Source organism: Humulus lupulus, chromosome 2 (assembly GCF_963169125.1).
Source record: "Humulus lupulus chromosome 2, drHumLupu1.1, whole genome shotgun sequence".
NCBI lineage: Eukaryota > Viridiplantae > Streptophyta > Magnoliopsida > Rosales > Cannabaceae > Humulus > Humulus lupulus.
This window is the reverse complement of record NC_084794.1, coordinates 20,338,516-20,351,554: the sequence shown is the minus strand read 5'-3', so window position 1 is coordinate 20,351,554 and position 13,039 is coordinate 20,338,516. Positions and strand designations below refer to the sequence as shown.

At 43.9% G+C, this 13,039-nt stretch overlaps 1 protein-coding gene across 1 annotated transcript; it reads right to left on the bottom strand.

The window, feature by feature from the left end:
• Nucleotides 1–6,007: 6,007 nt before the first annotated feature.
• LOC133817440 (uncharacterized protein At4g28440) lies at nt 6,008–7,276 on the bottom strand. Its single transcript, XM_062249960.1, has 2 exons — nt 6,914–7,276; nt 6,008–6,448 (listed from the first exon to the last, which is right to left on the bottom strand). The coding sequence occupies exons 1-2, from the start codon at nt 7,179–7,181 to the stop codon at nt 6,261–6,263; spliced, it is 456 nt and encodes a 151-aa protein (XP_062105944.1). The 5' UTR covers nt 7,182–7,276; the 3' UTR covers nt 6,008–6,260.
• Nucleotides 7,277–13,039: the final 5,763 nt, after the last annotated feature.

Below are 13,039 nucleotides of genomic sequence, written 5' to 3'. Positions count from 1 at the left end.
GATTCGATCTGAAGAAATTTGATGGATCAGGGGACTTTAGTCTGTGGAAAGAAAAGATGATAGCTATCCTAATCTACCAGAAGTTGGACTCAGCTCTTGAAGAAAAGGTTGAGAAATCTGAAAAGGAGACAGATGCATCTAAGAAGGGTGATGCAGAGATGGTGATGAAGCAGGCTCGATCTGCTATCATCATGAACTTAGCAGATAATGTACTGAGACAAGTGATTGCAGAGAAGACAGCTCTTGGCATTTGGAATAAGCTGGATCAGTTATACATGGCTAAGACAACAGCAACTAAAATCTTCTTAAAAGGGAAGTTTTATGGCTTTAAAATGAATGCAACATTTTCTTTAGAACAAAATCTTGATGATCTAAATAAAATAGTTTTGGCTCTTACTAACGTGGGTGAAACCATTAAAGAAGAAGATCAATCTGTGATTTTACTTAATGCTTTACCTGACCAATTTAAAGAAATTCGAACTGTTATAATGTATAGCAGGGACACACTAACTCTTGAAGATGTTATGAGCACTCTTAGGTCAAGGGATGCAGAGTTAAATTGGCAAAGGGCTGCAAAGCAAGAGAACAAACTGGATGAGGGTCTGATGGTTCGAGGCAGAACTCCAAGGAGAAGCAACTCGAGGTTTAGAGGAAATTTAAGATCGAAATCAAGAACTAAAGAAACAAGAAAGTGCCATCATTGTGGTAAAGTTGGTCATCTGATCAAAAACTGCTGGGAATTGAAGACTAAGAAGAAAAACAAAAACAAAGATGGAGATGAAAAGAATAATGATTCAAATGCTTTGGTTGATGAGGTTTATAGTTCAGATGGGGATGTCTTTACTGTAATCAAAGCATATGAAGAAAGTACACGCTTGGAAAATGGAAGTGCATGTACTAGCACACATCAAAGAGATCAAGATGAATGGATTCTTGATAGTGGTTGTACTTACCACATGAGTCCTAATAGAAACTGGTTCATGGATTATTCAGAGATAAATGGAGGAAGTGTTGTGATGGGAAACGATCACAAATGTCAAGTAATTGGCATCGGATCAATTGCCATAAGAAGCTATGATGGCACTGTCAAAACTTTAACCAAGGTCAGACACATTCCTGATCTGAAAAGGAACTTAATTTCTCTTGGGACATTAGATGATGAAGGCTGTGATTACAAGACCAGCAATGGAACTATGAAGATTACTAAGGGTTCACTGCTTGTAATGAAGGGCACTAAGAGACATGGTTTATATTTTTTGAATGGAAAGACTATACCGCCTGCTCATGTTGAAACAGTAAGTGCAAATCAGATTCTGTATTGTGGCATGCTAGAATGGGGCACATGAGTGAACAAGGTTTAGTAGAACTTTCTAAGCAAGGTTTACTTAATAATTATAACCATGCAAGCTTACCTTTCTGTGAGATTTGTGTACAGGGAAAACAGCACAGGATAAAATTCTCAACCAGCAGCTATAGAGCAAAGCAGACACTTGAATATATCCATGCAGATCTCTGGGGAGCTAGCAGGATTAAAACTCCTGGAGGTAACCAATATTTTCTGTCCATATTAGATGATTTTAGTAGAAAAGTTTGGGTATTTCTTTTGAGACATAAAGATGAATGTTTGGATAAATTTAAAAATTGGAAAACTTATGTAGAAACTCAAACTAATACTAAAATCAAAACTCTCAGAACAGATAATGGACTTGAATTCATAAATGATGAATTTAATGAATTTTGTGAAAAACATGGTATACAAAGACACCGAACTATTGTTAGAACCCCTCAACAAAATGGTATTGCTGAAAGAATGAATAGGACACTCCTAAATAAAGTTAGATGTCTTTTGATTGAATCTGGTTTACATAAAAAAATATTGGGGGGAAGCTTTGTACACTGCTTGCTATCTAATAAACAGGAGTCCTAGCAGAGTTATCAAACTAAAAACTCATGAGGAACTGTGGAATGGTAAGCCTCCTTCACTAGCTCATCTTAGAACATTTGGCTGTGCTGCATACTCACATAATGTTGAAGATAAATTGGGTAAGAGATCTATAAAATGTATTCTCTTGGGATATCAAGTAGGTGTCAAAGGTTACAGATTATTATCTACTGAAACTAACAAAATTATTATCAGTAGAGATGTAGTTTTCAATGAATTAGATTTCCCTTTTAAAAGAAATGAGAAAGGTGGTGTTTCTGATGTTTCAGGCAGCAGGTTACAAAGCAAATCTGGGGTACAAATTGAGGTGGAGCCGACACAAACTGACTTGGATACTCAATACCAATCTGAACCTGAACAGGAAATTGAAAATGAAACTCAAGATGAAGACTTAGATGACTACCAACTTGCTAGAGATAGAACCAGAAGAGAAATTAGACCCCCTGTGAAGTATGGTGAGGCAGACATCATTGCTTATGCCCTGACAACAACTAATCAATCAAAAGAGGAAGAACCAAAGAATTATACAGAAGCTGTAAACAGCAAGGAAGCCCAGAAATGGAAACAAGCAATGCTGGAAGAATTAAAGTCTCTAAAGGAAAACAACACTTGGGAGTTGGTCCTCAAACCTGAAAGACAAAAGATCATAGGTTGCTGATGGATATTTAAGATTAAAGATGAAATCTCAGAGAAGGAACCTAAGAAGTACAAAGCTAGACTCGTAGCAAAGGGCTTTACACAAGTTGAAGGGGTAGATTACTCAGAAATTTTTTCACCAGTAGTAAAAATGAAGACAATTCGAATGATGCTAGCATTAGCTGTTCAGTATGACTGGGATATAGAGCAAATGGATGTAAAAACTGCTTTTCTCAATGGGCAACTTGAAGAAACTATTTACATGAGTCAACCTGAGGGCTTCAAGGTGGAATCTAAGAGAGGAGAACTTGCATGCTTACTTAAAAGATCTTTATATGGGCTTAAACAATCTCCAAGGCAGTGGTATAAAAGATTCAATTCAGTTGTGACTAAAGTGGGGTACACAAGATCCAAGTATGATACTTGCTTATATTTTACAGATTTGGATACTAACTTAGCTACTTTTCTGCTCATTTATGTGGACGACATGTTGATAATGGGCAAAGACAAACTTCAAATAGCAAAGTTAAAGAATGTTCTAAAGGGAGAAATCGAAATGAAGGATCTCGGACCTGCCAAAAGAATTCTGGGTATCAACATCCTTAGAGACAGAAAAAGACAGAAACTTGCACTTTCACAAGTTGGTTATTTGGAGAAAGTGATTAACAAGTTTCATCTAACAGATTCTAAAGAGGTAAATGTACCTCTAGCTGGACATTTTGAGTTGTGTGCAGATCAGTCACCACAAAACAAGGAAGAAGAAAAGAGAATGGAAAAGGTCCCTTATGCAGAGGCAATTGGAAGTGTGATGTATGCTATGATCAGCACTAGGCCTGATATTGCATATGCAGTGAGTGTTTTGAGTAGATACATGTCCAACCCTGGAGAAGAACACTGGAAAGGAGTGAAGTGGCTACTGAGATACTTAAAAGCTACAACCAGACACGGATTGAGGTTTAACAAGACAGGAACTAAGATACAACTTGAAGGCTATGTTGATGCTGATTATGCATCAAACAGAGATACCAGAAAGTCTATTACTAGCTACTGTTTCCAACTCAACAGCTGCTGCATTAGTTGGAAAGTTCAGCTGCAACAAGTGGTGGTACTGTCAACAACAGAAGCTGAATTCATGGCCACCACTGAAGCTTTCAAGGAGGCAGTCTGGATTAAAGGAATATTAAATGAGATTCAAATGATGACAGGAAAAGTAACTGTGTTTTCAGATAATCAATCAGCCATTCATCTATGTAGAAATCCAGTTTACCATGAGAGATCCAAACATATTGATGTCAGATTGTTTTGGATCAGAGATAAGATAGAGGAAGGAGAAGTAGAGCTTGAAAAGGTACCAAGTGAAGAGAACCCTGCTGATGCTGGTACCAAAGTTCTTTCAATCAGTAAGTTCCAACACTGTTTGGAACTACTGAACATTGCCTCCATCTAAAGGTAGCTGGTTCACTCCCCTGATGTTGCAAGAATTGTTTTCTATGGATTAAGGTGGAATTTGTGGGAATTATAATCCACAGAAAACATATTTGACAACTTGACAGTTAAAGTTGTTATATTAGTCTCTGTTTTTCGGTTAGATTAGTTTAGTGCACCAAGGTTATTTTAGTCTTTTCATCTCAGTTGTTATACTTCTATTTAAAGTCTTGTAATCATTTGTTGTATGTGACAGAAAATTCACATTGAATTTGAGAGTGAGAAGAGTGTTTAGAGAGAAGAAAAGAGTGTAAGAGAGTTGGGGAAATCTGAATCCAAGATCAATGTTCTTGGAAGAAAACTCAAGCTGAGTTTTAAGGAGGGATTTCACCTAGGTTCTTGGTGGTGCACTAAGCTAATCTTCAGCATTGTAATCTATTGATTAATAGAGAATACATCTCAGGGGAGTAACAGGAAGTAGGTCATTGTTTGGCCGAACCTGTATAAAATTTCTGTGTTCTGTGTTTTCAGTTTTATTTTTTTAATTTCTGGTTCATTATCAGAATATGGTTTGATCAAGTTAACATGTTTACTTTCTGTTTTTGTTGAGTTCTGTGTTGCAAGGATTTGCAACAATCATATTTTAAATTGTTCTTCAACAAATATGTCGGAATAAAAAAAAAAACAATTACATTCTCCATTAATGTGTTGCATTCCCTATCAACAAATAAGTAACGATTGTGTCAAGAAACAAAAATGTTTAAAAACACATTAATTAGTTAAAAAAAATAATTCTAAATTATAAGAAAAGAAACAAAATGAGTATAATTTAACTTTCTAAATGGACACAAATTAGTAAAATGAATTAATTAATTCAGGAGATATAATTTTAATGAGTTTCAAATTTATTTTTGTGAAATTTAAATTTAGTTTAAAGGAAACAAATGTTGCTTTTTTTTTTAAAAAAAAATAGGATTTTTAGTGTTTGATAAATGTTAAACAAAAAATAATATTAGTTGAAACTAAATAAAGTAAACACAATATATAAGAAACTTAAGTTCAAAATTAATAATTTAAATAAAGTATTTAATTGTTAATTAATATGAAATCTGGTATAAATATTTTAGTCAAATTAATGTATATAATATGATTAGATATGTTTGGACTAAATTAATTCAATAATCATATAAAAATAAGTTTATACTATTTTTGGTCTTTATGTTTTAGCTTTAATTCTATGATGGACTATTTGTTTAAAATATATATGTATACATTTTTGGACCATACCCTTTGCCAAATGGTGAACCCATAATAAAGCTTGAAAGCTTGAAGGCAAAAATATTTTGAATGCACCACGATTCAGAGACTAAAATGGTATAAACCTATAAAAATTCTAGATTCGAGTATTTTATGACATTGTGCTGTTAATTAGACTTGTTCGGTAAACTTTGGGTTAGTTACCAAACCATAAAGGCGTGTTTGAAGCATGGAACTAACACGTCTCATATTTAGGTTTGGTTTGGTTTTGGGACCAAAAATTGTCATATCATCCAAAATAGTCTCCCTAGAGAGGGTGGTGGGTTAATATAGTCCAAGGAATATTTTCATTACAAAAAACTATTTTTTAATAAATTTTTACATTAGTATATTATATATCATAAACTTTTTTTAATTATTAAAAATTAATTAATTTCGTTTTTTAAAAAATATTTATTTAATAAAATATCTTATATTAAATATTATCAGATACATCATATATGTCTTTTGACACTAATTCTTTTTATAGGGAACATTTTGAGAAATTCTAAATAATAATAATAATTTATATGGCCGAAAACAATAGAACGAGAATGATTGGTACTAATGATCAATAGTATAGGAACGAGAAATGTCAATCTAGACACAGAACCCTGGCTCTAATAACAATAATAATAAAATGCAAATCCAATTCCTCGACGAAATTAAACAAGAACAAACGGAAATCCACGAGTAAATGGATTAAGATTTACAGGATAAACATGTGCTTCTTATCAAAAGCAAAATCAATGAGTAAAACACTCTACAAATTGGATATATGTCAATTCATAAAATCATCACTGAAGACAAGACTCCTTTTGCAGTAACACATAATGATGAAGAAAACATCTTCAGCAAAATTTGGGTAATCATATATAAAAATCGCAACCCCAGTTAACCGTTAAACGTAAGAAACACAAATCCCACAATATACCGTTCACTCACTCTAAACATTAACATATCAGTTATCCACATTAACTAATTCATATTCCACCAAGGAAAGATTATTGTCCTCCTTCACTTCAAAGTCAGCTGGTTCAGTTACTTCAACACGTCCCCATTTGTCAACTGCTAGCCTCATAGTCCCCTTGAACATGTCAATCTTTGCATTACGTAGAATGATGGTAACCCCAGGCGTCATCATATCCACTGCATATGCCATATATAGAAATACGTTGATAAGAACCACTCCTTGTCATTTCATCAACAACAATAAAATAAATCTGACATTTGGGCTAGTTCAAATCCCTAAAAAAAGTCCCTGGTTTGGCCATGACATTTGGGGTTCAAATATTCACGACTTTTAATCTTCCAAAACTTTACAGGGTTCAACTATTAGACAAACAATAGAAGCTAGTCATATATATAATTTTCTACTCTAAAGGGCTTTCAATTCTATGGTAAAGAAATTCAAGGGTGACCCAATTTTCTGGGTACCCAATAGTTAGACTGAGAAGATTAGTCTATCAAAGACCATGACATGCGATGAAAACAAAAACTAAACAAATAAATTCGAAAATCCCATATACCAATTATGAAAGAAGGAAAAATTTCTGAAAACAGTCTCAATAGATCAATAACAAAAGCAGAGCAAGCCATAGAAAACTCATTGACCTTGTTCATTCCGAGCCGTAAATAAGATAGTCCCAGTCTCGTCTCCGACGAGGCACTCAGCGATCCGAGAAGGTTGCGTAGGGCGACCCATGAGCATCGCCGATGACCGGCCGGTACCCTTGCTTCCGACCTTCACGGTCTTGGAGCTGACCACCTTGACGGTCAAGGTATGGCCGGTCGTGCCTGGTTTAAGGCTATCGACCTTCTTGAAGACCGGCTTTCTCTTTTCTGTGACGGTCCCAGTAGCGTTTGTGGTCGCCGTTGCCATGGGTCGTTAACGCAGACTGATTCCCCTCTACTTTGTCGGACGAATGCCTTAAACCCTAACCCTAACTCTGATTTTGGGGACGATTTGTGGAGGTTGAAATTGAGCGTTTTTATACGTGGGCCACTTGCTCGGTCTATAACTGTTGAGTTTGGGCCATCTATATAAGATAATGGGCTTCCTTGAGTTAGTCTTTACCCATTTTGGTTTTATTGTTTGAATAATACCACTTTCCCAATATATTACTTGTATACCCTTATTTCTCTACATCCTAAATGTAACACTAAATCTTAAATTGAAGCAAAACCTACCCAAATCTCTTGTCCCAATTTTCTCTGTTTTACTGTGTCCCACCAATAAGAAAAAAAACATCTCATTTTTCTCTTGGCCCAATCTCGGGCGAAGCTTTTACAATGGAGTTTTCTAATTATATCTGAACAGAGTTTCTGCCTTCTCCCTCCTTTTTCTCTCTCTTTTTTACGTTGTTCTACAACTTATATTTATAAGCTGAGGGGGACACTGGGTCTGGGCCGGATCCGACCTGGGCCCATCAGAGGAATGTGCACCAGGGGCCTTTCTAGTGGAGGCCCAATATAAAAAGGTATACAATACACAAAATTCAAACCAGCTAAGGCCCAATTAGTTGATCTGTGACACAAGCCTTCGCCCGAAAAAATGGCGCTTTGGCTTTGACCACTTCGAGTCATGAGGCTGATTCAGGAGACAAGACCGGTCAGGATACTTGGCTGCGCAGTCCTGACACACCAGTGGGCAATCCCGAGGCGACCTTTTCTGCAGGCGAAAAGTGGGGGACAATGCCCACGCGAAATGAGGCGGTTTAAGGATTCTGGACGCCTAGCCCTTCAACTAGGGAGGAGGTGATCCAGGTCCGTTTACCATCGGCCCGCTCCGTTTACCTCGAGCCCGGACCATGCCATGCTCCGGGATAGGGACGCATAGGCCGCGATGGTCCGGGCGCTCTGGACATCGCCGGGACCGTTCAAGGTAACGACGAACCCGGAGGTACATCCTGGACCCCTCTAGATGGGCCCAGTCTAGAGTCCCCAGTCCGTACCAATTCCCTTGGGCGATATTCAAACCAAGGGACCTTGGGCTAGGCCCATATGCCGAGTCGGACCTCTGACCGTGGGCCAGGGCGAAGGCCCAAAGCCCTTCCAGGAAATGGGGATAACACTTACCCCCCAAGCCTTCACCCGGGCTTGCCGGGAGGAGGGTTGCATCACCCTCGCGGCGCTCGCCAAGTTGTCTCCCCAGTTCCTGCTCAAGCTAGGAGGCATGGCCGAAAGGTCGTGGCAGTGGCAGGTTGCTCAGCCCAGATCGTTCACCGTGATCCGGGGACGTTTACCCTTGGCTCGCTTTAAGAAAAACGACACACGTGTCGCCATGTGGTTGTTGCAAGGGCCTCGAAGAGTTGCCTAGGCCTCCCAGAGACCGCTAGGCCTAGAGTAGGGGTCAGCGCACGTCACGAGGCGTCACATCCGCACGGGGGGGGGGGGGGAGTCATCATTAATGTCCCTGGAACGAGGTGGACCGTAGGATGGGACGTCCTTTGGCATTCGCCACTCCTGGGCCGTCGGATTTGAGACGTCGAGGATCCAGACCAAAAGGACTCATAAATGCCCCCTGCGCGATTCTTGATCGTCGGATGAAGAGGCACCTGACCGTTGGATCGTGGACCCGAATTTGGGGGCTGATATAAAGACTCCCAGAGAACAACATTTGGCACTTTTCCATTTTCGAACCAGCTTAAGAAAAAACCCAAACGCTTGTTAGAGCTTTGCATGTCCGACGTCGCCGACGAACTACTCCGCCGCTTGCTAGTTCTGCGCCACCGCCTGTTACCCAGAGCCTCAACCTTCGTTCCTCAACCTGACGGCGTTTCTCGGGTTTGTCCCATCGACGAACTACTGCATCGGCTGTGCCACTTCAAGAACGAAGTTCTGCCATCCTTACGGTCGGACAGCCACCAGCCTCAGCGGTCGACACCACACAGTAAGTCTTTTCTAATTCTGTTACCAACTTTGTGAACTTATGCTCTCTAGATGCATGCACCTAGGCCCTGTGCTTTAGAATTTGTTAGGGAGGCTGCCTGGTTTGGGTGGCACCGTGCTCGGATGCTTCCCGGACAAGGGGTGGACCTTAGTAGCCTTCTCTCCCGATCAGGGTCCCGGGGCTTTTCGGGGTCTCGGGCCTGGTCCGACGGGACTCCAAGCAGTCCTTAGGAGACTCCCTGTACCTCGACCGACTTTTTTGGGTTAAGGTACTGACTGCTTGGTTTTTCTTTCTCTGTTCCCAGATCATCAATAATGGCCACGGGCGTTACACTCCATTCAGAAGAAGAGGTCAATAGGGCCCCTGTAGTCGCTCCCGGATCCAAGACGCCCACCGGCAACAGGTGGGAAATGGACGTAACGGCCAACTCGTTCCGGAACTACCGGATGATGCTGCTCCTGGAGACAAAGCTGGGCATCGAATCGACTCCGGGCCTCTTCCACAATCGCATGGCTAGGCTAGAGGAACGGGCGCACACGTCCGTGGATGGATTCGGGGCTTGGAGCGCTGGACATATTAGTGCGGGAGCTATGCTCCCGCTTCATGACTACTTCGTGCGGTTCCTAACATACGTGGAGATCGCACCTTTCCAACTGCTGCCGCAAGCGTACCGTCTGCTTGCTGGGTGGAAGGTGTTTTGTGTCGCGAAGGAGATCGCGGAGCCCACTCCAGCGGAAGTCTTGTACTTTTACAAGTTAGTGCCGCAAGTCAATGTTAAAAACAAGAGCTTGGATGGATTTTACAGGCTGCAGCCGCGGAGTGGCTACCCTGCTCCTACCAGCACCTGGAAGCACCCTCCGGATGTCAGGCATTACTGGTTCATGACATCCGGGTTCCTTATTGACAAGAACCCCACGCTGCTGCTAGACTTCCAGCGAGTGGGTAAATATTCCCCCGGACCCTCTCTTTTACTCATCTTTTGCTTCCACCTCTTAACGTATCTTCCGGGTCGCAAGTCCCTTCATTCAAACCCCCCTTACCGAGTTTTTCCTGGAAAGGAGGAGGTTCTATGCCAAGCTGACCGCGGAGGAGCTGGACGTTGGGGGCTACGTCAATGATAAAAACCTCCGGCTAATAGGGTTGCTGGCGGCCACCCAGACCATTGTCGTCCCGAGCTTCCAGGGCATCCCGTGCGAGAAGGACAACGAGGTCCGGGAGCAGTTGGCCCTCGACCACATCGCCGAGGTGGTGAGAGCGGCGCGGGCCATGGCAGCCCAGCGTAAGAAGAATCAGCATCCGGCGGAAGAGGCCACCTCGGAAGAGCTGGAGGAGCTTTTCGAAGACGCCCTACCAAACGCCGGGACTCCCGGGGCTAGTGTATCGGGGCGAGGTAACTCCCCTTTAATCTTAACTTATGCTCCCCAAGTCGGGGACTTAGCTAGGGATAGGCTAGAGCCGCCGGACCCCGCGTTTGGGGCTGATGGGGAGATGAGGCCTTCATCTCCCATCCCTGTAGGATCAGGGATCCTAATGTTCCTGTCCGGGTTCCTCCAGTATGGGGGGTTTCTAACCCCGGATGACGTAGGAGACCGGATACACTCATTCGCTTTAAGGGAATTGAGTCTCGCCCGGGGCCTAGATCAGGGTTCGTCCTGGGCTGTTCTTTTTTACTGCTGTGTTTTCCTGTCTGGCTTATCATACTAACTCCTTTCTCCTGTACTTTTCCAGAGGATTCTGATATGTCTAACCCGGCCAGCAAGATGAGGAGGCTCATCAAGGAAAGGTCGGCAAAGAAGGTGAGCAGGAGGTCAAACGTCGTGGCAGGCTCGGAGCCCCTCCCCACCAGTGAAACACCCGGGCCAGTGCCCTGTCCCAGCGAGGCTCTGGCAGTAGTCCCCTTGCAGGCCGTGGAGCCGGCCGCAGACATCCCTTCGGACCGGCCCCCGGTGATTGATTTGGAGGCGGGCGACGCCGTAAGCCGGAGCTCAGGAAAGAGGGGCCCAGAAGACAATGCCAGGGAAGGCGAACGCGGGAAGAGGCCCCGGACGACACGGTCGGAAACAGCTGAGGAGTCGCATGGGGAGAGTCGGCTAACCACGAAGGAGATCCCTGCTCCGCCAGTCCTTCCCCTCCGCCCAACTCTTCTCGAGGAGGGGGAGATCGCCCTGCGGGACGAACAGTCCCGGCTGATCAACCGGACATGGGAAAATGGCCGGTGCTGGAGGGACGACGCTTACAAGGCCCTGAAAATCCATCGTCAGGTCGAGTTCTCGAACCGTCCTGCCGAGTTCAGTGCTCCCCAGCCGATCGTGGACCGGCTAGCTGCCGAGGCGGGCTTCCGCCCCAAGCTGGGCCAAGACATCACCCCCATGGCTGCTGACTTGCTGGATCAAGTTGGGAGCACTATGTCCAACCTTCAGCTGAAGAGGTACGCCACGATAGCTAACCCGGACGTGCTGTTCATCTCTCAGGCTCTCCGCCACCAGGCCACCGCGGTAATGTTCGCTTCACTTATATTCCTTCCGTCATTTGTTGGTTTTATTTTCTAACTTTTCTTTGCTCCAGGTTGACTTACTGTCCCAGAGGAGTGCCGACCTAGTAGCCGAGCTTGCCATAAAGATGGAGATGGCCAAGCTGGAGCTGGAGGCGGCCGTGAACCAGAGGGAGGCCGTCAAGGAGACCTTTAGCCGGGAAACGACCCATCTCCAGGAAGAAGTGGCCCGCCTGAAGGCGGAGCGCGAGGAGATTGGCCGCGCCAAGGCTGGGCTGGAAGAGGAGTTGTCCCGGAAGACAAGAGTCGCCGATGAAAGGGCGACGCTCTTGGAGACGGCCGCGGCACAGTCCGCCCTGGACAAGGAGGAGATCCTGGCCCTGAAAGCCCGAGTCAGCGAATTGGGCGACTCCCTGCTTCAGGAGAAGGCGGCGCATGAGACGACCCGCCAGGAGAAGGAGGAGGCCGATAACTTGGTGGATGTTACCTTCGACGAAGCCATCTATATGGCCTGGTGCAAGGATAAGAACATGAACCTCCTCATCTTCCCTGACCCGCAATCGAAGCGTGCCGAATACGAGGCCAAGGAGAGGAAGGATGCGGACCTCCGGGCGGATGCGTTGTAGGCCCGTGTCTTGGCCTTGTACTTTTGTTACTGTGTTTTGGCTTGTAATTAAACTTAAAACCTTGCTACTTTCTTTTGTCTTTTAAGAAAGCTTCTTTCCATTGTTCAGTAGAAATTTCGATTTGTTGCCGCGACTAACTGATTGCAAGGGGTTTTAGTCCTGGTTCCAACGGCCGAGACCAGGCCCAACTAAATTTTCCAAGTCTCTAGCCTTGGCGTGGACATCGTTCGTCCGGGGCGGGACGAGCCTTGGGCTTGGTCCCTTTTTTTTAATATACCCCCGGACATCATTTCGTCCGAGGCGGGACAAGCCTTGGGCTTAGTCCCTTTTTTTTTATATACCCCCGGACATCAGTCGTCCGGGGTGGGACCGGCCATGGGCTTGGTCCCTTTTTTTAATATACCCCCGGACATCATTTCATCCGGGGCGGGACGAGCCTTGGGCTTGGTCCCTTTTTTTTAATATACCCCCGGACATCATTCGTCCGGGGTGGGACCGGCCTTGGGCTTGGTCCCTTTTTTTTTAATATACCCCCGGACATCATTTCGTCCGGGGCGGGACGAGCCTTGGGCTTGGTCCCTTTTATTATATACCCCCGGACATCGTTCGTCCGGGGTGGGACCGGCCTTGGGCTCGGTCCTCTTTTTTAATATCCCCGGACGTCGTTTCGTCCGGGGCGGGACGAGCCTTGGGCTTGGTCCCTTTTTTAATATACCCCCGGACACCATTTC

Excerpts from the sequence above, each read along its gene's own strand:
- LOC133817440 (XM_062249960.1), bottom strand. The coding sequence starts at position 7,181 with ATGGCAACGGCGACCACAAACGCTACTGGGACCGTCACAGAAAAGAGA. Across the intron at positions 6,449-6,913 it reads TACGGCTCGGAATGAACAAG|TGGATATGATGACGCCTGGG; the intron begins GTCAATGAGTTT and ends TGGCATATGCAG.